The sequence below is a fragment of the Musca domestica genome, unplaced genomic scaffold, assembly GCF_030504385.1.
Source record: "Musca domestica strain aabys unplaced genomic scaffold, Musca_domestica.polishedcontigs.V.1.1 61, whole genome shotgun sequence".
Lineage (NCBI taxonomy): Eukaryota > Metazoa > Arthropoda > Insecta > Diptera > Muscidae > Musca > Musca domestica.
Window position 1 is genome coordinate 3,566,967 of NW_026712367.1, and position 25,451 is coordinate 3,592,417.

The 25,451-nt window shown below is 29.4% G+C and overlaps 1 protein-coding gene across 7 annotated transcripts in view; it reads left to right on the top strand.

Annotated features, from left to right (window-relative positions):
* Positions 1–25,451, top strand: part of LOC101892531 (rab11 family-interacting protein 3) — a 192,724-nt gene that overhangs the window by 157,719 nt on the left and 9,554 nt on the right. For 3 of the 7 annotated variants that reach the window (XM_059129488.1, XM_059129489.1, XM_059129487.1), the window contains exon 2: positions 3,293–4,220. The exons of 3 other annotated variants lie outside the window; for them this stretch is intronic. In XM_059129488.1, the coding sequence (XP_058985471.1) occupies positions 3,531–4,220 (690 nt within the window). In that variant the 5' untranslated portion in view covers positions 3,293–3,530. Of the gene's footprint in view, positions 1–3,292; positions 4,221–8,237; positions 8,546–25,451 lie in introns of those variants that run through there. One more of the 7 variants, XM_059129493.1, reaches the window with a different exon arrangement.

The following is a 25,451-nucleotide window of genomic DNA, read 5'->3' on the forward strand; positions in this document are numbered from 1 at the left end:
AATTGAAAAAAATTAAACCTTTTCCATTCCAGATGCATTTACGGTATTTGATTCTTTCCAACAAAATCGTTTAAATAATTTTTTATGCTATTAAAAACCCAAATTATTGGTTTTTGTTAAAAATTATTCGCAATAAAGAAAGTTTTTCAACATTTTTTCTATACAATTTAATAAATTTTGTTTTTCGCACTCATTTACGATATTAGAAAATTCTCGAGATTTTTAAACAAAATCGCTTAAATAACTTTTTCAAAGGCATTAGAACACCAAATTATTGATTTTAGGCAAGAATTTTTAATATCGTAAATTTTTAATATTTACGATATCGCATATTTGATAGTAAAAAATGATATTTGAATCAGTATCTTAATGAAACATTTGCAAAAATTAAGTATTTCAATTTTTTTTCTATTAAACTGAAAAAATGAAAAATTTTTTTATTTACATGCATTTACGATATTAGTATTTTTTTCTACAAAATCGTGTAAATAACATGTTTAAAGTCATTAGAAACCCAAATTATTAGTTTTTGGCAAAAATATCCTATATTTAAATTTTTTAAATTTACGATATCGCATATTTGATTGTAAAAAGTGATTTTTTGAACAATTTCTTAGAATATATTCGCAATAAAGGAAGGTTTTCAACATATTTTAATAAATCAAACACTTCATTTTTCGCATGCATTTACGATATTAGAAATTTCTCAAGAAATTTTAAAACGAAATCGCTTAAATAACTTGCTGAAACCCAGTAGAACACCAAATTATTGATTTTGGGTAAAAATGTTTATTATCGTAAATTTCTAAAATTTACGATATCGAATATTTGATTGTAAAAAACATTTTTTAATTAGTTCTTAACATCACATTCGCAATAAATAAAGTATTTCAACATTATTTTTTTGTAAAATGGAAAAAAATGCAAGCATTTTCTATTCCATATGCATTTACGATATTAGATATTTCTCGAGATTTTTAAGTAAAATCGCATAAATAACTTGTTAAAAATCATTAAAACCCCAAATTATTGATTTTGAGTAAAAATGTTTATTAGCGTAAGTTGTTAAAATTTACGATATCGCATATTTGATTGTAAAAAGCATTTTTTAAATCAGTTCTTAACATCACATTCGCAATATATATTATTTTTAAAAATTGAAAAAAATGCAAGCACTTTTCATTCCATATGTATTTACGATATTTGACATTTGACGAGATTTTCAAGTAAAATCGAATAAATAAAGTTAAAGTTCAAAGGCATTAGAACACGAAATTATTGATTTAGTCAAACAAATTTAATATCGTAAGTTGTTAAGATTTACGATATCGCATATTTGATTGTAAAAAGCAATTTTTTAATCAGTTCTTAACATCACATTCGCAATAAATGAAGTATTTCAACATTATTTTTGTAAAATTGAAAAAAATGCAAGCACTTTTCATTCCATAGGCATTTACGATATTAGATAATTACTAAGATTTTTAAACAAAATCCTTCAAAAATCCTGTCCAAGTCTTAGGAACCCCAAAATTATTACTTTTTGACAAAAATCTCTTTTATCGTAAATGTCCAAAATTTACGATATTAAGTGTTTGATATTAGAAAGTGCTTTTTAAACTGTTTCTTTGAAATATGTTGCCAATATACGTGAATTTCTTAATTTTTCTATTAAAATGAGTTTTGCTTTTCATATTCATTTACGATATTAGAAATTTAGAGAAAAATGTCAAGTAAAAATTAGCTAAATAACTTTTTTAAAGCCATAAGATGCACAATTTATTAATTTTACACAAAAATTTCTCCCATCATAAGAACTTGAAATTTACGATATTACTTATTTGATAGTAAAAAGTGATATTTAGTTCAGTTTCTTAACAAAACTATAGCAATAAATGATGCATTTCCATATTATTCTGTAAAATCGAAAAAAATCAAACATTTCCTTTTTACATGCATTACGATATTAGAAATTTGACGATATTTTGAAATTATCACTGTAAAAAATTGTTCAAAGACATAAAAACCCCAAAATATAATTTTTATACAAACATCTTTTATATCGTAAATTTTAAAAATTTACGATATTACGATATTTGATATTGAAAATTGTCTTTTAATTATATTCTTAAAGCTACTTTCGCAATAAAGTTGATATTTCATATTTTTTTCCGTTCAATTTGGTTTGGGTTTTCATATTTATTTACGATATTAGAAATTCTACGTGATTTTCAAGCAAACTTGGTTAAATTGCATGTAAGGAATGTTCAAATTTTTGTTCAATTTTCGTGTTTGTACTAAAAGTTTTGTTCAATTTTCGTGTTTGTACTAAAAGTTAGTAAAATTTGTACACTTCTTGAGAAAAATTCATTCAAAAATATATTTTTTAATCAATTTTTGGCATTTACGATATTAGATATTTAATGAAAATACCTGAGAATTTTCGCAAAACTCTGTAAGAAACGGTGCTTAGGGGCATAAAAATACTAAATTATTGTTTTTAAACGATTTTTTGTAATATCGTAAATTGTTTAAACATTAGATATCCAATTTTTTAAGGGAGTAATAACCTTTTTCTCTCGCCTATTTTAAATCAGCGGCTTTGGATGAGGGCCGATAGCAAAAAAAAAAAAAAATAAATAAATGAAAAAATCACTTATTCCATTTTAATATTTACGATATTAGATATTATTTCATAAAATCAGACCAATTTTGAGAAATCAACGCTTGCATAGAGCAATATTTTGTACATTTGTAAGAAAAATTCCACTTTAAAATGCAGTGTTTTCGTGTTTTGAGATTTACGATATTAGAAAAACGAACAAATTCCTTGCGAATTTCTACCCTAGACACTTAAATAAGTTGTTTAGAGTAACAAAATCAAGAAATGTGCTATTTGTAGACAAAAAGTTCTAATATCGTAAATTATAAAATTTACGATATTCGATTTTTTTTGGAAAAATATGATGAAATTGTAAATAATACATTGAAAAAAGATGTTGAAGAGTTAAAACTACATACTTGCCACCTTTAACAATTTACGATATTTCAAAAAAATCTTATTTTTTTGAATGGCGATCAATATTTAAATAATTAAAAAATAAATTAAATAAAGATTAAGTGAGAAATAAGTAGTTATAAAAATAAATAGAATATATATAATTGAAAATATTTAAACATTCAATAAATCACCACAACAGCTGCTATTAAACCTCGCCGCATATGACAATTTATCTGTGATTCTGAAAAACAAAAGTGCTATATATTTAATTTAATAAAATTTCCTATACAGATATCTGAACAATTTTTTTCTCTCACAAAAAAATTAAATCATGTAAAAATTTCTGAAAACTTTGATAAACCACACAAAGAAAAATACCAAAAAAATCATAAAAAAGTCTTCCTTAAAAATACGAAAATTAGTGCCTTACAAAAGAAATAATCCTACAAAGTCCTATCTACAAAACTAAAACAACCTACACCACAACCACCAAAAAAAAATACTCACAAACAACTCTCCACAACAAATCATGTCATCAAGTCAACCCGCCAGCCAACCAGATAGCATTGATTTGGCCTATGATATGTGGGCCGGCCAGTTTGAGTTTGTCGGACCAAGAGCAATAACAGCCATCAATAAATCACAAAAATCATCGCTCAACAATAATATCCTGACCTTTGGTGACAAATCCTCGCCCCACAAACAGTCGACGGAGAGTCTCGAGGATTTAAATCTTAACTTTAATGCACCCCACAATCACAACAACCCCCATCAGCAGTACAGTCCCTACTCGTCCCAGTCTATGACCAATTCGGCCTATTCGCTGGGCTGCAGTGGCTACGAAACGGATTATGGCAAACAGCCCATCCTGATCGATCAAGAGACATTTTTGAGTTTAAATCCGGCGGATTTTGAAGATATTGTGCCATCGAATTCGGGACCGAATTCATTGATTTTCATCGATAATAAATTGGTGGATGCCGAATACAATAATAACAATAACAACAACAATAAATTAATAAATTTAGAAAGTTTGACAAACAAAAGTAACAACAAAACCAACAACACCAATACCAACGGCTTTAAATTGGAAAATCTAAAGAATTTTAAAAATAAATTGATTTGTGATTACGAAGAGAAATCGGAAAATAACAACAACAATCATCACAACAAAATGAATGGCCTAAGTTTGGAGGTGTGCGAAAATCTCAATGAGCAAGTAAGCATGATTATTCAATAGATATTAAGGATAGTTTTATTTTTTTTAATAAAAAAAGTTAGAAAATTATTTTAAACCAGTCCCGTTAAGGATCTTGAATAGTTAGAAGTCCTTATAAAGATTGTAAAAAATCCACTTCTTGAAAAATATCCTCGAAACTCAACGACTTTAAAAATGTCCATGTCTTGAAAAGATATCCTTAATAATCCACTTATTTTCAAAACATATCCTTGAAAAAATCACGTCTTACCAAATATCCTTGAAAATCACCGTATCAAGAATATCTTTGAAAATCCACTTTTTAAGAAATATCCTTAAGAAATTAATTTTTGACAAAAAAATCCTTAAAAATCCACCTCTTAAAAAATATCCTTAAAAAATCATTCTTAAAAAAATTCTTAAAAAATCCACATCTTAAAAAAATATACTTAATAACTCCACGTCTTTAAAAATATATTTGAAAATTTTAATAAAAATCCACGCCTGGAAAAAATATCCTAGAAAAATCCACGTTTTAGAAAAATATCCTTAAAAATCCGGGTTTTAAAAAATATTCTTAAACATTAATGTTGGATCTATCTATTCGGATTTTTAAAAACCCAACATTTCTATAAATTTGCCGTCTTGAAAAAATGTCTTGAATAATCTCTGTCTTGCAAAAAGGCTTTTGAAAAATTCAGGTATTTAAATATCCTCGAAATATCAATTTATTTTTAAAAAATATCCTTAAAATCTACTTCTTTAAAAAAATATCCTTGAAAATTAAATTCATTAATGACATCCTTGAAATATCCCCGTCCTCAAAAAAAATCCTTAAAAATTTCCGTCTTAAAATAAATTTCCTTAAAAAATCCACGTCTTGGAAAAAATACATTAAGAAACCACGATTTAAAAATATCCTTGAAAAAAACATTCTTGAATCTACGTCTTAAAAACCTATCTTTGAGAGTACACGTCTAAAAATTATCCTTGAGAAACCCATGTCTTGTCGACTCTTGGGTTCTTGAGTTTAGCGTACAGTTTGACAAGAAAAGCTTGAAAAATCAAGTCTTTGTGGATTCTTTGGTTCGCCAAAAATTCCTAAAAATCTTCCTTTGAACATTGATTTTTTTGTAGCTTGAAGGAATTCTTGAAAAAATAAAATTTTTATTCTTGGAGTCCTTGAAAACTCTAAGATTTATAAACACTTTGGTCCTTGACAAGATAATTTTAAAGACTCAAATTATTTAAACCTGTGCGTCTTGAAAAGATATCCTTAAAAAATTCTGTTATTAAAGGCTCTGGATTTATGAAAAAACTCAACAAATCCTTGTGAAAATGTCTTTGATTTTGTGATTTTTGGATTATTAAAAATATCCTATCCCTTAAAATTTCAGTTTATGAAGACCATTGGGACCATGAAAAGATTTCCATAAAAAATCCAGTTTTTGATCGAGAAGAAAATATTTTTGAAAATATTCATTTGATCCTTGAGAAAATCTTTAAAAATCCTTGAGAAAAAATTATAAAAAAAATACACTTTTGGACCTGTAACAATTTTTTAAAAGTCCAAAAATCCACGTTTCGTCCTAGAAGAAAAATATTTAAAAGCTAACATTTGATCCTTGAATAATAATCTATAAAAAAACCCTTTTGGTCTTTGAAGAATAATCTAAAAAATTACGTTTGGTCCCAAAAAATATTCTGTGAAAAATCCTCGTCTGCTCCATGAAAATATTTTCTAAAATATAAGTTCAAGTGGATCTTGAAAAAATCTTTAACGAGTCCATGTGTATTTTTTATACGGTCTTTGAAAAAAAACTTTAAAAATCCCATGTATGTAGCTCGGATTAAGCTTCGGAGAAATTCTTTGGAAAATTAACGTTTGTAGGTCATATCCTGCAAGAAATCCTTTAAAACTCCTTTGAAAAATTCATATCCTAAATATCCTACAAAGGAATCCTTTAAAAATCCACGTCATATCCTACAAAGGGATCCTTTAAAAATTCACGCTATTTCCTACAAAGGAATCCTTTAAAAATCTACGCCATATCCAACAAAGGAATCCTTTAAAAACCCACTCTATATCCTACAAAGGAATCCTTTAAAAATCCACGTTTGTAGGTCATATCCTACAAAGAAATCCTTTAAAAATCCACGTTTGTAGGCCATATCCTGCAAAGGTATCCTTTAAAAATCCACATTTGAATGCCATCCTACAAAGTAATCCTTTAAAAATCTACGTTTGTAGATCATATCCTACAAAGGAATCCTTTGAAAAATTCATGTTTGTAGGTCATATCCTACAAATGAATCCTTTAAAAATTCACATTTGAAGCCCATATCCTACAAAGGAATCCTTAAAAAAATTCACGTTTGTAGGCCATATCCTACAAAGGAATCCTATAAAAATCCGCATTTGAAGGCCATATCCTACAAAGGAATCCTTTAGAAATCCACGTTTGTCGGTCATATCCTACAAAAAAATCCTTTAAAAATCCACGTTTGTAGGCCATATCCTACAAAAAAAAAATCCTTTAAAAATACACATTTGTAGGCCATATCCTGCAAAGGAATCCTTTAAAAATCCACGATTGTGGGTCATATCCTATAAAGGAATCCTTTAAAAATCCACGATTATAGGCCACATCCTACAAAGGAATCCTTTAAAAATCCACATTTGAAGGCCATATCCTACAAAGGAATTCTTTAAAAATTCACGTTGTAGGTTATATCAGAAAAAAGGAATCCTTTAGAATTCTACGTTTGTAGGTCATATCCTACAAAGAAATCCTTTAAAAATCCACGATTGTAGGTCATATCCTAAAAAAGGAATCCCTTAGAAATATACTTTTGCAGGTTATATTATTCCTAAAAACACACGTTATAGGCCATATCCTATAAAGAAATCCTTATAAAATTCACGTTTGTAGGTCATATCCTACGAAGGAATCCTTTAAAAATCCACGTTTGTATCTCCGATTATTTAGAAAAAAATCTTTAAGAAATTCACGTTTATAGCTCAGATTATTCTTTAAAGAAATTCTTTAAAAATTCCACGATTGCAGTTCAGATTATCCGTCAAAACAATACTCACAAAAATTTGCGTTTATAGCTCGGAACATCCTTTGTCCCTCAAAAAAGTTCTTTAAAAATCCTAGTTCATTGCTCATATGGACCTAGAAAACATTATTTAAAAAGCCAGGGTTATACTCAGATTATCCTACAAAAATTCTTTAAAAAATCCACATTTGTAGCCCTGATTATCCTCCAAAAAAATCTTTAAAAATCTCCGTGTATAGCTCAGATGCTACTCGAAAGAATCCTTAAAAGCTCTTATTATCCTTCATTAAAAATTAAAAAAATCGACGTTTTTGATCAGATTGTTCTTTAAATACATATTATCAAATATCCACGTTTGCAGCTCAGATTATCCTTTAAAATCCCTTAAAACACTCCATCCTCAAAATTTTCTTTGAAAGTCCAAGTTTATTGCTCAGATGGTCCTTGCAAAAGATCTTTCATTGCATTTGAAAACATTTCCTAAAATATCATTAAAAAATCGACGTCTATTGCTTTCATGGCCCTTAAAAAATCTCCAAAACATGTACGTCCTTGAGAAAAAAAATCTTCTTAATATTCTAATATTGGGAAAATTCCAATTTACTTAATTAATTTGGAAATGCCATCAATTTGTCCCACTTGCCGGGTGGGCATGAGATTCCGTTCCAACCAATCTACATGTTAAGTGGCAAATATTAGGCGTCATGACGCCACTGCCATAAAAATGTCAATAAATTGAATATTTTTTACTTGTTTTGTTTTTGTTGTTGTTTTTGTTCCGACTTTGCTGGGGACCGAGTTGGAATATTTTCCGTTTAGTTCGCTGTCTACTTTCCATAGCGCCTGTAGCCACCACAAAATTAGTTAATTCCATTTGAGACAGGAATAGTTTAACAAAGCAGAAAATTGAGGGAAACCCCACTTTTTTCCTCCCACTCCTGCGGAACAAAAAAAAAAACCGTTTCATTATGAATTGACAGACAACGAAATGAACTAACGAACTGAATGAATGAATGGAAAATAACCTCAGCAAAAAAATCTACGATTCATATAAAATGTTATGACGGGGTTTATTCGACTTTTAGTTTTTGTTACTGTGCCTGGTAGTAGTAATACGCTGATATTTGGCCAGAGCGTGTGTGGTTTCTTGTTGTTGTTTGTGGAAAATAAAAATAGTATTGAAAAAAGTAACAAAAATAAATATTGAAAATCAATCTAAAAATTTCGAAAAATTCTTAAACGCCATGCATAGTACACCCGAGGAGGAAGAGGATGAGCATGATGTGAGTATTGAAAATTATCGCCAACTTCCGTTGGCATCCAAATCCCCCACCTTGGCAAGTAGTAACCCACAATTTGTTTATAACAAATAGTATATGAAAAATTATTTTTATCGATTTTCTCACCCAAACGAAATGGGTGTCCGGAAGGCAGCCAGCCAGCCAGGCAGTTTGTTTAGATTCCCATGCTCTCCATGCACATGTGTTTGTACTAAAGTTTTAAAGCAGAAAAAAACAACACACTTCTACTATTACATATTACATTATGTACACACATATGTAATTGTCGTATTTTGTTTCTAAATTTCGAAAAAAAAAATTCTAGAAAATTATTGTGATTTCTTCTGCATTTTATCGCCAACAAACGGAAATTTTCTTCATTACTTGTTTGGATGGCCTCGCTCGTTGTGCTCAGCCGCCTGCCATCGGCTTGTCAATTGTGTCAAGGCAATGAGACAGAAAGGGAAGTTTTTGTATTTTTTGTTTTTCACTTTAATGGCGTTATCGATTTTTCTTTCTGACTAGACATGAAAATTTATGGACACAAAGTAACTAAATATTACTAAAAGAAATATTAGAAAAATAGAAAACTTTAGAAAAATATCAGAAGATAATAATAAAACAAAATTTAGAAAAATTAAAAAATCCAATATTGATATTCAGATGACAGCGAAAAACATCTGCCGTGGCTAAAGGTTCCTTATTTTTTTTTTCAAAATATCAGGGTTTGGTGGTCAAATTATCCTTAAAAATTTTTTTACCAAAATTTAAAATCCCGGATTTAATGGTTATTAAAAAATATTTTAGAAAGCCATTCTTATTGCTCAGATGGCAAAAAATTCTCAAAAACTCCATTATTGTGGCCTAATTGTCCTTGAAAAAAATTCTATAAATTAAAAAAAAAATTAAAAACTTTTCGAAAAAGTTTCCTAACAATTTTCAAAAAAAAATTTCTAAAATATTTAAAAAATTTTTTTAAAAATGTTCGAAAAAATTCTCTTGCAGTTTTCAAAAAAATTTCTACAAATTTTCAAAAAAATTGCAAACAATTTACTAAAAGAGATATTAAAAAAATAGAAAACTTTAGAAAAATATCAGAAGATAATAATAAAACAAAATTTAGAAAAATTAAAAAATCCAATATTGATATTCAGATGACAGCGAAAAACATCTGCTGTGGCTAAAGGTTCCTTATATTTTTTTTTTTTTTCAAAATATCAGGGTTTGGTGGTCAAATTATCCTTAAAATTTTTTTTACCAAAATTTAAAATCCCGGATTTAATGGTTCTTAAAAAATATTTTGGAAAGCCATTCTTATTGCTCAGATGGCAAAAAATTCTCAAAAACTCCATTATTGTGGCCTAATTGTCCTTGAAAAAAAATTCTATAAATTAAAAAAAAATTAAAAACTTTTCGAAAAAGTTTCCTAACAATTTTCAAAAAAAAATTTCTAAAATATTTCAAATTTTTTTTTTAAAAATTTTCGAAAAAATTCTCTTGCAGTTTTCAAAAAAATTTCTACAAATTTTCAAAAAAATTGCAAACAATTTTCAAAAAAAAAAAAAATAAAATTTTTGTTCAAACGATTTTTAAAAAAAGTCTTATAACTCCACATTTGTAGCTCAGGTGATCTATCAATTGTTCTTAGAGTTTTTGTTCTAAGATGATTCTCTCTAAGAATACAAATTTTGTAGCTTAGACGATCCTTGAAAATAACGATTAAGACATAAAGTTCCAAATAAAAAATTTAAAAAATCCATGAAAAATGTCGTAATGGTTCCTGAAATAAAATTCAAAAATCCTTTATGGTCCTTCAAAAATGTATAGAAAATTTTTGGACCATAACATTCATTCAAATATCTTTGAAGATCCTTAGCAACATTTCTTTTTTAAAGCCACTTTTATATTTTCAATGTTACTTTTCAATGTTCTTTCATAGACCAGATTTAAATTAACTTCTAAAATCCTTTATGGTCCTTAGCAAACATTATTTTTAAAATCCTTAATCCTTGATCCTATTCATTCAAAGCAGGCGTTTATGGTGCTAACTTTTCTTGAAAAAATTATAGCATTTGACCAATTTGATCCCTAAAATTTGGACTTAACGATCCTCGAAAAAAAATTATGAATAATACTTTTTAATATTCTTGAGCAAATTTGCTTAACATTCCTGATAGTGGTCCCAATGTCCTTCAAACAAATCCTTAAATATTTAACATTTTCAAAGAATCCTTCAAAAAATTCTTAAACAATTTTCCAAATCGGTCCCTGAAATGTTGCCTAAAAGGTCCTTGCAAACAAAAAAATATAAAAAAATGCTTGTTGATGGTCCTTGAGAAAAAAAGACCGTAGCTCAGATTATTCTAGTGTTTTTTTTAAAGGACACGTCTATAGCTCAGACGCCCCTAAAAAATCCTTGAAAAAATGCCATTTGTTCCTGAAAAAAAAATATTCAAAAAATCCTTAACGACCATATCGTAGCCATGACGATTATTATAATCCTTTAAGAAAGTCCTTAAAATTGCCTAATAGCCTTTGGAAAAAATCTCAACTGATATTTGCCGAGAAAATCTTTAAAAATTCACAATTTTAGACCTAATCATCCTTGAAAAAAATCTTTATAAAATTCAAAATGTTGAAAAAAAATCATTGAAAAAATCCCCAATTTTGTATCTAATGATACTTGAAAAAATCTTTGACAAATCACCAACTTTGGATCTAACGATCCTTAAAAGTATTCTTTGAAAAATCCCCAATTTTGGATCTAATAATCCTTGAAACGATTCTTTTTTTGAAAAATCTACGTTTCTTGTCCTCAGATTTTTTTTTTAAATCCACGCTTCTGATCCTTAGAAAAATATTAAAAATCAATGATGAAGTCCTTAAAGGTCCTTGGAAAATTTGAAAATGCAAGTGATTGTTTTATTTATAAGATACCTTAAAAAATCTAAATTTAGCCAAATTATACTTCACATTTTGGGGATAGCGCAAAGCGGTGAAATGTTCTACGACAAATTTCACTATAAGTCAATTGCTGACCGATATTCTTGTGAATTTTGTACTCTTCGGAATATACCAACTTTTGTACATTTGTATTTTAATTAAGGTGAAAAGTGTCAAGGGCTAAAATTTTATGTATCAAATTCTAATGTTAGCAATCGAATGAAAAAGATCTCTACAAATATTCAATTCAAACCAAAAATCTTAAATGTAAATTTTGATTTCTCTCAAATGTAGGCGATTTGCCCCTTGCCTTCACGCTAGGGGGATGGTGTCAATGGGAGAAATTTTCTACACTTAATTTCACTATAAGTCACTGAAGAATGGAAGTCTGTAACAATAATATTTGCTAAAGAAATATCGGTACCAAAATTGGTGTATATAGAAAAAAATTCCTTACTCGTTTTTATGGGTGTAATTTTTTTACTTTCCGAAATTTAGCCAATTTATACGGCTATTCTTCACTTTAGCTGAAGAGTGTCAAAGAGGGAAATGTTCTCCATTAAATTTCACTATAAGTCACGAAAGAAAGTAAATCTGTATATATAATGTTTTTCAACAAAATATCGGTACCAATTTAGGTATATATACAAAAATTTCCTCCGCATGTTTTTTGGGTGTCATTTTTTACTCACCGGAATTAAGCCTATATGTACGGCTGTACTTCACTTTAGGTGAAAGATGTCAAAGAGGGAAATTTTCCTTAAAAAATTTCACTATAAGTCACTGAAGAAAGGCAATCTGTAACCATAATATTTGCCAAAGAAATATCGGAACCAATTTGGGTATATATACAAAAATATCCTTACACATGTTTATGGGTGTAAAATATTTACTCTCCGGAATTCACCCAATTTATACGGCTATACTTCAATTTAGGTTAAGGATGTCAAAGAGAGAAATCTTCTACACAAAATTTCACCATAAGTCACCGAGAGGAGTAAATTTGTATATATAATAAATATTTATAAAATATCGGTGTTCAATCGCTTATGTTTACGAAAAAAAAATTACATTACACATATTGTTGTGTATGAATTTGATACTCTCTCGAAATTAACCAATTTCGCCCATTATCCTTAACTTTAGAAGCATGATGTCAAAGAAGGAAATGTTCTTCACTAAATTCAACTATTAGTCACTGAAGAAAATAAATCTCTAAATATAATAGTTTTTCCATTAAATGTCCCTAACATTTTTCAAATATGAAAATTCCCTTAACGATATTCTACATGTGAATTTTTGAAATCTCCTAAATTGGGTCCTCCTAATTCCGTTATACTTGAGTTTAGGAGTTTGATGTCAAAGAGACAAATGTTTTTTACCAAATTTTACTATTGGTCTCCGAACGAAAGAAATTCGTAGACATAAAATTGTTTGATTAATACTCGTTGTGATTATGGGGTATATACAAGAAAAAAGTATTTTCCATTTTTTAGTTATCGCATTCTAAGATTCTTGTGAAATACCTTAAATCATCCATAAAAGCTTCACTTTAGGATTTTGGTGTCAAAGGGGAAAATATTCTTCATCAAATTTAACTAGGGGTCTCTTTTAGCCACATTTTAGATTGAGTAATTTTTATATCTGAATTTTGTATTTAAATTTACTCTGTTTTCCTCCACTGTGTCATCACCAAAAATTTTTGAATTTTTGTAATATTTTTTTTCTCAGTTTTTTATAGTCAATAATAATTAAATTTTGTTTATGCCACATGTTTGCCTCATGTTGTTGAATACATTAAGCTATTTTTCTGCTTAATTGAGCAAGCGAAAAAATAAAAAAACAACAAAACACATTATTGCTCATCATAACAGGCGGGCGGGTATAAAATAAACTTTTAGCATCACCTAAAAAGAGGGTGACTTTATTATCAAACAATTTATGCCAAGGTACATAGAGAATATATGAAAACAGAAATTTTGAAAAAATGCTTCTTCTTCTTACCTCGATTTTGCATTATGAAAATGAAAAAATAAACAAAGATTTTCAAATAAACTAAAATCAATTGCCAAGAAAATTTGAAAAAAATCAACAACATTTTGTGTAATGTAAACATGGGAAAGTCATGTTTATGGCAGCGAATATAGAAATCGAAATGGAGAAGGCGAAGTTAAAGTTGAAAAAGAAAATTGAAAAGAATTAAGAATGATATTTTGTTTTTTTTTTTTTCTTTGAATGTTAAACTATGAATGAGATCAGCACAATATGCCAATAACATTGACTTAATAAAAAAAAATACAAAAACAATTGGAAAATCTAATGGGAAATGGGAAACCAATCAGCCATTTTAGAGAAAGAAGGAAAATGAAAGAGAAAGAAGAATTAAAATGAAAAGAAAACAAACTTAAGTTGTATTTATGTTAGGCTAATAAGATTAGCCCCATTTTTGGGGGTCTTAGTGTGTGGTGGCAATGAAAGTTAGAATTTGATGGGAAATAAGGGGAAATTTTGACATTTTTTTAAAGATGTAATTGGTTTATTGAGGAAAAATTGAAATCATGATTCAATATTACTTTAAATATTTTTTTAAGATTTTTTTTTTAAATTTTATTGTTGACATAGTGTAATTTAAAAAATCGTCGTTAGAATTTCTCCAATTTTTTGCCTAATGCTCCACTTTAGGAGGGTTGTGTGAAGGATCTATCGATTTTTGGTGTTCGGTAACCTCTAGTGAAATTTGATGAAGAATATTTTTCCCATTGATACCTAACCCCTAATTTTTTTATTGGAGGAGATTTTTGTACAAAAATGAAAAAGACCCAAAAATAAACATTAAAATATATATTTATATTGAAACCCTCATATTGTTGTTAGTATTTCACAGATATATGTTGGATCTACCGATTTTTGGTTATCGGTAACCCATAGTGAAATTTTATAAGGAATATTTTTTCCTTTGATACCTAACCCCTAGTTTCAGTTATTTGGGGCGATTTTGGCACAACATTGAAAATACTCAAAAAATACAGATAAAAATATTTATATTGAAACCCCCATATTATTGTTATTATCTTACAGATATATGTTGGATCTACCAATTTTTGTTGTTCGGTGACCCCTATTGAAATTTGGTGTAGAATATTCTTGCCCTTGACACCAAACCTCTTAAGTTAAAATCTGACCAAAATGTTGGTACAAATTTAAAACGCCCAAACATGTTCGTAACAATTTTAATAATTTGAAACCCCAAGATTGTTGCAAGTATTTTACTAATATGTGTGGGATATATCGATTTTTGATGTTCGGTGACACCTAGCGAAATTTGATTAAGAATATTTTTTCCATTGACACTTAACCCCTAATGTCACTTATTGTGGGAGATTTTGGCGCAAAAATGAAAATACCCAAAAAATAAACATAAAAAAGTTTACGTTGCAACCCTCATATTGTTGTTATTATTTTACTGATATATGTTGGAAATACCGATTTTTGATGTCCGGTGACCCCTATCAAAATTTGGGATAGAATATTCTTCTCATTGACACCTAACCTCCAAAGTTAAGATCTGCCCACATTTTTGGTACAAATAAAATATGGCCATAAATGCTTGTAACAAAATTTCTTACTTAAATCATCAAGTTAGTATTGATATTTTATTAATATGTGTTGGATCTTCCGATTTTTTATGTTCGATGGCCTATAGTGAAATTTGACAACGAATATTTTTACTATTGATGCCAAACCTCTAATTTCATGTATTGTTTAAAAAATTTGGCAGAACTTTAAAAATGCCCAAAAATGTTCGTATCAAAGTTTGTTATTCGAAACCCCGGATTACTGTCGATATTATATTAAAATATGCTGTGTCTACAGATGTTTAATGTTAAGTGACTTATAGTAAAATTTAATAAAGAACATTATTTGCTTTGATACTACCTTTCTAAAATAAAATCTGGAGGGATAAATTGCCCTCAGCTCCCAAAAGTACAAAATGTGACCAAAAAAACTATTTTTTCATTCACCCATTTAAATAGATTTTTTATCCATATATATTAGATCGGTAGATTTCTTGTGTTTGGAGACATATCGTGAAATTTGATGAGGAGTGTTTTCTTCATTGAGACCACTCCCCTAAACTGAGGTGTTGTGGGATAAATAAACCCCTTGATTGCTATGATGCGAAAATCGAACAAAAATGAATTTATTTTTAATATTTGCAATGGAACTTAATTTTAATGTACATATATATTGGGTCTTCAGATTTTTGGAGGTTGGGCAAATTTGATGAAGAAAATTTTTCCCTCTGGGACAATCAATTTAATATGAATAATTACGGAAAATTGTCCAATTATTGAAGTTGTATAAAAATAACCTGAATTATTTTTTTATTTTTTAACGAAAGTTTAGCTATTATTTTATGGATATCTATTAAGTCTACCAATTTCTTGTGTTTGGTGACCCATAGTGAAATTTAACATAGAAAAATTCTTCCATTTACAACAACCCTCTAAAATGAGCCATTGAGCGAGAAATTATCCCCAGTTCACTAATGTGTGAAATTCGACCAAAATAATAGTTATTTTAATACTAGTATTGGAATCGATTTTTTGTTCATATATATTAGATATTCAGGTTTCTTGTGTTCGGCGACCCATAGTTGAATTTAATAAGGAGTATTTTCTACTTTGAAACCACCTCTCAAAAACGAACCTCTAAGGGATTATACGACCTCAGTACGAATACGTGTGAAATTCTATCATAAATTTATATTTGTTTATACTTCGAATGAAAGATATTTTTGATATATAACTAACAGATCTTCCGATTCTTTAAAGTCGGTGGCCTATAGTAAGATATATCCTATACCTTTTAGGGACAAAATGACCAATTCTTATGAAAGTGGAAAAATTTCCCAAAAATATGTTTTGTTTTTTTTTTTTTCTTAAGCTTCAACTAATTTCCAAAATTGCCTCAATTGTTTGATAGTCATATTGTAATTTCCCATATGATATCATTTTTCTTCGTCCAAAACCTATTCAATTAATTATAATTTTTTAAATTGATTTCTTCGAAACAAATTGAAATCGACAAATAGACAATTAATTGAAATTTTCAAAATTTTGTAGTGAAGAAACTGATATTTCTATGCCTTCTGCCGTATCTTAATTAGAAAGTAATTTGTTTTTTTTTTTTAATTCTCAAACACACACACACACACGCACAGAAGAAAACGTTAAGAAGAATGAGAATAATCGAAACTGCACCAGATGTTTGTTCCTTCTATTGATAATACGGCTATTAATTGATGCTGAATCATTTTCATCGTTCGTTTCGAATCGATGGCAGTCAGGTTAATTGGCTGGGATATCAGAAATAAAAATGGAATAGATGGATGATGAGTATTATTTGCTTTATTAATGCAATTAAAGAATACTGAACATTGAGAATTTAAGGTCATGTTTGAGGTTAAAACAGAAAGTTAGTCATACAGAAATTGGGTCTTAGAGAAATTAGATGCGACTGGTATTAGAGTTATTGAGAATTATATGTGTTACACAGAAAGTGAAAACAAGTGAAAAGTAATCTTTTAAATGCTTTGGAACAAAATCGAATATTTTTAGGGAAAGCACACATATTTTTCGGGATATTCTTGAGATCAGATCGTCAAGCTTTAAAAATTAATAGATTTTAGTTCATATATTTGTATTTTATCTCACGAAAAAAGTATCTCAAGCTAGAAATTGTGAAATGTAATATTGAAATAAGAAACCCGGCTCAATTCTTCTCATTTGAGAATATTAAATTGTATTTTTAAAGGCAAAAATGTCAGATACGAAATTTTTACCACAGAAGCATATAATACGGCTGCCCTTAACTTACAATTTCCATAAAAAAGAAAACAAAAGCTTCTGTCGGGCCAATTCCTCCAAAAATATTTCCCCCAATCCTAGTAATTTTTTTTTCATACATTTCCTTCTCTTTCCATCTGTTTTGTTTCCACAATATTTATTTCCCAAACTGTCACTTGTAATTGACATAAAACACTTGTTCTGCACGCATTCCATGCAATGGATTTTCTTAAAACAAATTTTAACACAACCCGAAAATGAATAATGCTTTATATTCACATATAAATGTATTTATAGACATTTGAAATCATCATGGACGCTTTCCACGAAATGTGATGTTGTGGTGACACAAAACAGTTGCATTTTAATGGCCAACTTCTGTTAGATGCCATAAAATCATCAAAGCATAAATGAAAAATGATTTTCCGAGTGTCATGATCAAGAATTTAGTGATCGAAGTGGGACAGAGGTTCCCAAACGTCGCATGGGAAATTTTCTCAAAAAAAGTAAAAAATAGAAAAAACAAAAAAGCAAAAAAAAATAGAAAAAACTAAAAAAAATAAATAAATAAAACTAAATAAATCTAAAAACTTATCTTGACATAAATTTGGCATAATTTTTAGACAAGAAAATATTATCTTGAAGGAAAAAATCTTGTGAAACTGATTTCCTGAAACCATAACATTAATCTTGCATAATTAAAAAACAAAAAAAAAAAAAACATTGCAAAAAATGCCCAAAAATGTTCGCAGCAAATTTTTTATTCGAAACCCCGGATTGCTGTTGGCATTTTATTGATATATGCTGTATTTACAGATGTTTAGTGTTAAGTGACTTATAGTAAAATTCGGTAAGGAATATTTTTTTCATTGACACTACCATTCGAAAAGGAGATCTGGAGGGTCAAACGGCCATCTGTTCGAAAAAGTACGTAATGTTACCAATAATTATTCTTTTTAATTCATGCATTGAAATCGATGTTTTGTTCATATATATTATATCTGCATATATTATATCTGCAGATCCAGTCGAATTTGATGAAGAGTATTTTATTCTTTAAGACCACCTCCCTAATGAGGGGCACTGAGTGATAAATTGTCCTTCTTTCGCTAATATGCGAAAATCGACCAAAACATGTTGTTAATATTTGCTGGCTGGTGACCCTTTGTAAAACTTGATGAAGAGTATTTTTCCCACTGGGACAATGCAACTAATATGAATGGTTATGAAAAAAATCCAATCCAATTTTCGAAGATGTACAAAAAAAAAACCCGAAATCTTTTTGTTTTTTTTTTATCCAAAATGAAGCTGTTATTATATAGAGATCTATTAAGTCTGAATATTTCTTGTAGGACATTTTTTTAAAATTCTCTTCTTAACACAATTCCCTCGAAGGAAAATTTAGATTGGGGTAAAAATTTCAAGTCAAAAACATGGGGAACCGAACTTTGCTGAATAGAATACTTAATTGTGGTTTTCAAAAAAAAAAAAAAAAAAAAAAAAAATGCCTTAAAAATTTCCCACAAGGGATATGGTGTTTAAACTTTTGAAATTAATTTTCTGAACCACAATCAGTAATTTAACAAATTTCCTGAGATAAATAAAATTTCGCTTTGAAGAAAATTTAAATATGAACACTCATTTCTTAGGTCGATGCTGGGTTAGTGGAATAACCGTTTTTCAGTACTCACAAAATTTCCCCCAAAAATGTCTTCAATGATAAATTTTGAAAACACCTCTGAAGATGTGTTTTCGAAATTTTAGAAATATTTTTACAACATTACAACTAAAAATTTTCTTTAAAAAGATGTGCTGTAAATTTACAAGCAATAATAGATAATTTCCTAAAGATATGCTCTAAAATTCACGAGCCCACGCAGAAGAGTTTCCACGGTCCTGGACTCCTAATGTGTGCTGAATAAATGCCTTTGTAATAGACTCTCTAAAATTTGTCTTCAAAAGGCTTTTTAGATGACTCCCTGAAAGTATACTTTAAAATCCATGAAAATTTTTAAAAATCTACAAGCCCTTATATATGGCTCCCTAAAAGTATACTAGAAAATCAACTAGTCTTTGTAGGTGACTTGATTTAAGAAATCACGAATATGATATCTAACTCTTTTTAATTATGCATTATAATCCACTACCCTTTATAGGGCACACCTCTAAGTATGCGTAAAATTCCACAAGTTTTATGGATGACTTCCCAAAAAAAACGCTCAAAATTCCTCGAGCCTTTATAGGAACTCCCTTAAAATATGCTTACAAATTTATAAGTTTTTATAGGTGACTACCTAAAAATATGCTTCAAAGTCATGAAATGTTTTGGGTGATTCCTTCTAAAATAGGTACAAAACTCCAAGAGATTTGGTTAACATATGCATAAAAATCCTCGAGCCTTTAAATGTGACCTCCTAAACAAAATGTTTAAAATCCCAGGCTCTATAGCAGACTCCCTAAAAATATTTTAAAATCTTTGAAGCCTTTTTGGTGATTTTCTAAACATATAATTTGAAATCCACGAAGGTTTTAAAAAAATATGTTTAAAAATCCAGTAGTCTTTATGAGTGACTTCCTCAGAATAATCTGAAAAATTAAAGAACCTTTTTTGGTGATCCCTTTAAAATAAAGCAAAGAATCCTCTAGACTTTATAGTGCACTGCCTGAAAATATGCTCAAAATTCCTCGAGCGTTAGTAGATATATTTTAAAAGCACACTAAAATCATCTAGCCTTTATATGACACTACTGATGGTGGGCTTCAAAAATCAACGAAAATTTTTAAGTAAACCCCCCAAAACATGGTTCGAATTTCATAAGCTTGAGTTGACTCCCTAAAAACTGCATAAAAATCCTCCAACCGTAACTTTTTTAAATTATGCTTAAATATCCAGGAGCCTTTATAGGTGGTTCAACAACACTAATAGAATTTCCTTAAAAAACTATGAACATAAAAAACATACCTCCCAAAAATATGCTTTAAAATTCAGGGGCCCCTAAAACAGTGACATAATTTTAATTTTTTGTTCACAAATTAAAACTTCTCTCCTGGGCAAAATGTTGTGAGGACCAAGAGTCCTAAATGGCAACACTGGAAATAAACACAGTAATATGCAATGAAAATTCCAAATTTTTACAACAACTCATAGATTTTTTATTGATATTTATTTTAGTTTCGTTTTGAGTTCACAATCCTCTATTGTACTTTAATCGGGCGTTATTCAAATTATTCCATAAAAAACAGAATTAAATATCTTCTATCTTACATACAGTATTTTTACATTACCTTGTAATGGGTTAAGAGGCTAATTTTTTCTGCTTCTTAGGTTTTAAATTAACCTTAAAATGTTCCCAAAGGGAATTTATTGTTGACTTGGGACATTGATAAATTTGTGGTCTTGGGCAATTTTCTATATTGAAGATTTAATTTGAAATAATGAAAAATTTAAATATTAAAATCGGAAAAAGGTATTTTTTTATTAAAAAAAAATCAAAAAAAAAAAACATTTGTTAATGTTCTCAACAAAAATGTCTTTTACTAACTACTAAATACTAAAAAATTTCCCTTTGCCTGAAAATTTTTTCTTTTGTTTTCAATATCTGTTTTATTCATATTTAAATACCGTTGTGTTTATTGCCAAATTGTCTGTCTGGCATGTAAAACTATTTTAGCATTCTTCTTGTTGGTTCATTGGCCATTTTTAGATTGGCTTCATATGGGCCAGAGAGTATCAAACCACAAACAACAACAACAACAAAGCATAACAATCTGGCCAGAAGATAACTTTGGCCACAACTAGCCAAACATTGTGGTGGTGCTCAATCAAAATCTAAACTCTCCCTAGGAAAAAAATAAATATATTTTGTATTTTTTTGTTTATATCAGTTGAGGTTGCATGGCACTTGTATGGTCGACTGCCAACATGTTGGAAGTGCTAAATTTTTAAATATTTTTTTTAAATGTTTATGTTTTGTTTTGTTTATGGCTCTGCCTCTCTCTTTTACTCTCTTGCTCTCTCTCTATGGGAGCAATGTTTGGCTAAATGATAAATTAAGACATTTTTGTGTATATTTCTTTGTTTTATTTGTGTTGTTGTTGGCCGGTCGATGTTTGAGTTGGCTGGGGTTGTGTGGCTGAGTTTTTTTTTTTTTTTTGGGAATTTTGTTTTTCTTTTGGCCAAAATAAATGTCTTTTTGACTTGAAAAAAATAGCGTTTTGAGAATTTCACCATTCTATCTGTCTTTGGGTGTTCTAGCTGGCCATTTAGAGAAGTGTAAAAAATGTTGAAACTATCTCTGGTGGGGAGTGGATCTGAAAAAAAGAAAGAATTGCTTGGTTGTCGAGAGTATGAATTTCAATTTAGTTGTTGGCCATCGTACAACGTGGTGTGTTGATGACGACGACGACACCATCAATCCCGGCACAGATATCGCGCATCAAGTTTTTTTCATGTCTTGTCTTTTGTTTTTTTTTTCTTCATCTATATTTTTGTCTTTTGCTTTCATTCAAGCAAAAGAAAATAAAAATAAATAAATAATTATTGCTTCCGTCATTTGTGCGCTCCATTGTTTTGGTTACGGGTTTCGTTTCGTTGTGGCCTAAATATTGTTGTTGCTGTTGTACAAAGTTCCCGCTAAACGACGGTGACATTACCAAATCGTCGTGTTCCAAACTAAACGTCCTGTGCCGCGGCTTTTTTTTATGGCGTGTCTTTTTTCGGTTTTTATTTCTAATCGTCGCTTTTTTGAGTAATTTGTGGTAAAAACGCGTTTTGCTTTTGTGGGAAATTTTTGAAATTGTGTGTGAAAAAAAGCAAGAAATCATAAAAAACAACAACACAAACACTAAAACTTCATATTTTGTTCATAATTTTACTTGGCTCAGCTCTCAAAGCCTGGGTTGGAGGAAAATTGAAATGATCACGTTTTCTTTGTTTACTGTTTCAGTGCTGGAAGTTGGCTTGAACTCTTTGAACCCGTGGTGATACCCTCTCAGATCAAAATTGTATTTATGGTGTGAAAATAATAGGAAAGGGGAAAGAGTGCGGCAACTCAAAAAGTAAAAAAAATATGGCTAAAATATGAAATATGTGACTGAGGTGGCTTTTTTCGAATAGGAAAAAAATCGACTGAGGTGGATTTTTTCAGTAAACAATTCGACCGAGTTGGATTTTTTCCGAATAGGAAAATTTTCGACTGAGTTGGATTTTTTCCGTATAGGAAAAAATTCGACTGAGGTGGATTTTTTTCGTATAGGAATTCGACTGAGGGGGGTTTTTTCCGTATAGGAAAAAATTCGACTGAGGTGGATTTTTTCCGCATGGGAAAAAATTCGACTGATGTGGATTTTTTCCGTATAGGAAAAAATTCGACTGAGGTGGATTTTTTCCGTATAGGAAAAAATTCGACTGAGGTGGATTTTTTCCGTATAGGAAAAAATTCGACTGAGGTGGATTTTTTCCGTATAGGAAAAAATTCGACTGAGGTGAATTTTTTCCGTATAGGAAAAAATTCGACTGAGGTGGGATTTTTTCCGTATAGGAAAAAATTCGACTGATGTGGATTTTTTCCGTATGGGAAAAAATTCGACTGAGGCGGTTTTTTTCGTATAGGAAAAAATTCGACTGTTGTGGATTTTTGCCGTATAGGAAAAAATTCGACTGATGTGGATTTTTTCCGTATAGGAAAAAATTACCTCATTTTTATTTTTCCGAATAGGAAAAAAATCAACTAAGGTGGATTTTTTCCGTGTAGGAAAAGAATCGACTGAGGTGGATTTTTCCGTGTAGGGATTTTTTCCGTATAGGAAACAATTCGACCTCAGTGACTGAGAAGAGCTACCCCCTTTTTATACCCTCCACCATAGTATGGAGGGTATATTAAGTTTGTCATTTCGTTTGTAACACCTCGAAATATACATTTTAGACCCCACAAAGTGTATATATTCTAAGTCTATTTAGCGATATCCGACCTTCTGTCCGTCCGTCTGTCAGTCTCTGGAAAGCATTTTAGCTTCCGAACGAAATGAAGTAGGTTGATAAAATTTTACTCAAATGTGTATTATGTCTGCAGGACTTTTGGTATCGAAAATGGGTCATGTAGGTCCACGTCTTAGTATAGCCCCCATATAATGGTACTCCCCTATATTCGGTATTTCGATGACTTTAGCTACATTATTCACCGGAATTGTTTCAAATTTGGTATGTGAAGTTCGTTATGGATTCTACAGCCTTGGACAGAAAATTGTCCGTTCAGGTCCACGGTTTGGTATAGCCCCCATATAATGGTACCTCCCGATATTCGGTATTTTGGTGATTTAGCTATATTCATCGATTTTTTTTCAAGTTTCGCATCTGAATATTGAAAAGGCTTATGAAAAAAGTTGCCTATGCAGGTCCACGTCGTCGTATAGAGCATAATATGACGGCTACCTTCTGTATTTTTAAAACTTTAAAAGATTTTTTTTTGTTTGAAAAATTTCCCAAAAGAGAAATTTTTAAAAATCCATAAAATTTATGTATCTGGTTCTCAATAGCAATTTTAAAAAATTTCCTTCACAAATAAAAATTAGGCATAAGTTAAAAAATTATCCCATCACATATAAAAATTTCCCTCGAAGGGAAATTTGTATTACAACCAAAATTTCATCATGGTCTTATTGGGAATCGATCTAGGAACGCTTCTCAAAGTTAATTTCGGTGTTAACAAAAAATTCCCAGTGGCAATTTGACATAACTTCCTTCACAAATAAAAATATATAAATTAAAATTACATAAATTAAAATAAAAACCATCACATATAAAAATGTCCTTTGAAGGAAAATTTGTGTTATGACCAACATTTCATCATTGTGTCACTGAGAATTGATCTGGGGAAGTTTCTAAAACTCATTTTCGGTATTAACAAAAATTTCCCTAAAAATTTCCCAAAAGGGAAATTTTCTAAAAATCCCTAAAATTGATTTAGCTAGCTAGCTGATAACATAATTTCCTTTATAAATCAAGATTTTCCATAATTTTGAAAAATATCCCAACACAAATAAAAATTTCCCTCGAAGGGAAATTTGTGTTATGAACAAAATTTCATCATGGTCTTATTGGTAATTGATCTAGGAAAGGTTCTAAGACTGGTTCTTGGTGTTAACAAAAATTTCCCAAAAGGCAAATATTCTAAAAACCCCCAAAATTGGTTTATATGGTTCCCAGTAGCAATTTTAGATAATTTCCTTAACAAATAAAAATTTGGCATAAGTTGAAAAAATTTCCCATCATAAATTTGTGTTACGACCAATTTTTCCACATGATATTACTTGCAATTGATCTAAAAACGGTTGTAAGAGTTAATTTTGGTGTTAACTAAAATTTCCCAAAAGGGAAATTTTCTAAAAATTCTCAAAATTGACTTATATGGATCCCAGTGGTAATTTTACATATTCAAAAAAATTTTCCCCACAAATAAAAATTTCACTTGGAGGGAAATTTGTGTTACAGCCAACATTTCAATGTGGCAACATTGAAAATTGCATACTTATTAATGAAATAATTCATTTTCAGTGTTAAAAATCATTTTTTTAAATAAAAAAAAATTTTAAATCTCAAAAAAATATTTTTCCTCTCTCCCAAAATACTACATTTGCATCCTTTCCACCCACCAACTAATTAAAATATTTGTCTTCACGTCTTTTAGTTAAATTTCCACTTCCTTGAATTGTTTGCTTATTTTTTTTTTTTTCATTTTCACTTATCTTCTTTCCAACACATGTGTTCGCCATTAAATGACAAGTTTTTTTGTAAAACTTTTCTTGTCACAATTTTGTTTTTTCACTTTTACCCCCGTTCTCCATTCAACCACAACATTAATATTTCAACGATGTTGCAATCAGTTTTTTTCTGGTCATATTTTTTATCTCTTCCTCTCGTTTTCCATATGAAAAATTTCACACACTGTTGTTTTTGTTGTTTTATTTTTCTGTCACTATTTTATAGTTGGTTGAAGCCTTTTGTTTTTCTTTCTTCTTTAATATTTGTTTTTTCGAGTTGCAATTGCTTGCGCCATTCATTCATCGTTTCAAGATAAATTGTTCTGCTACTCAATGAGCCATACCATAATGTATTTGTC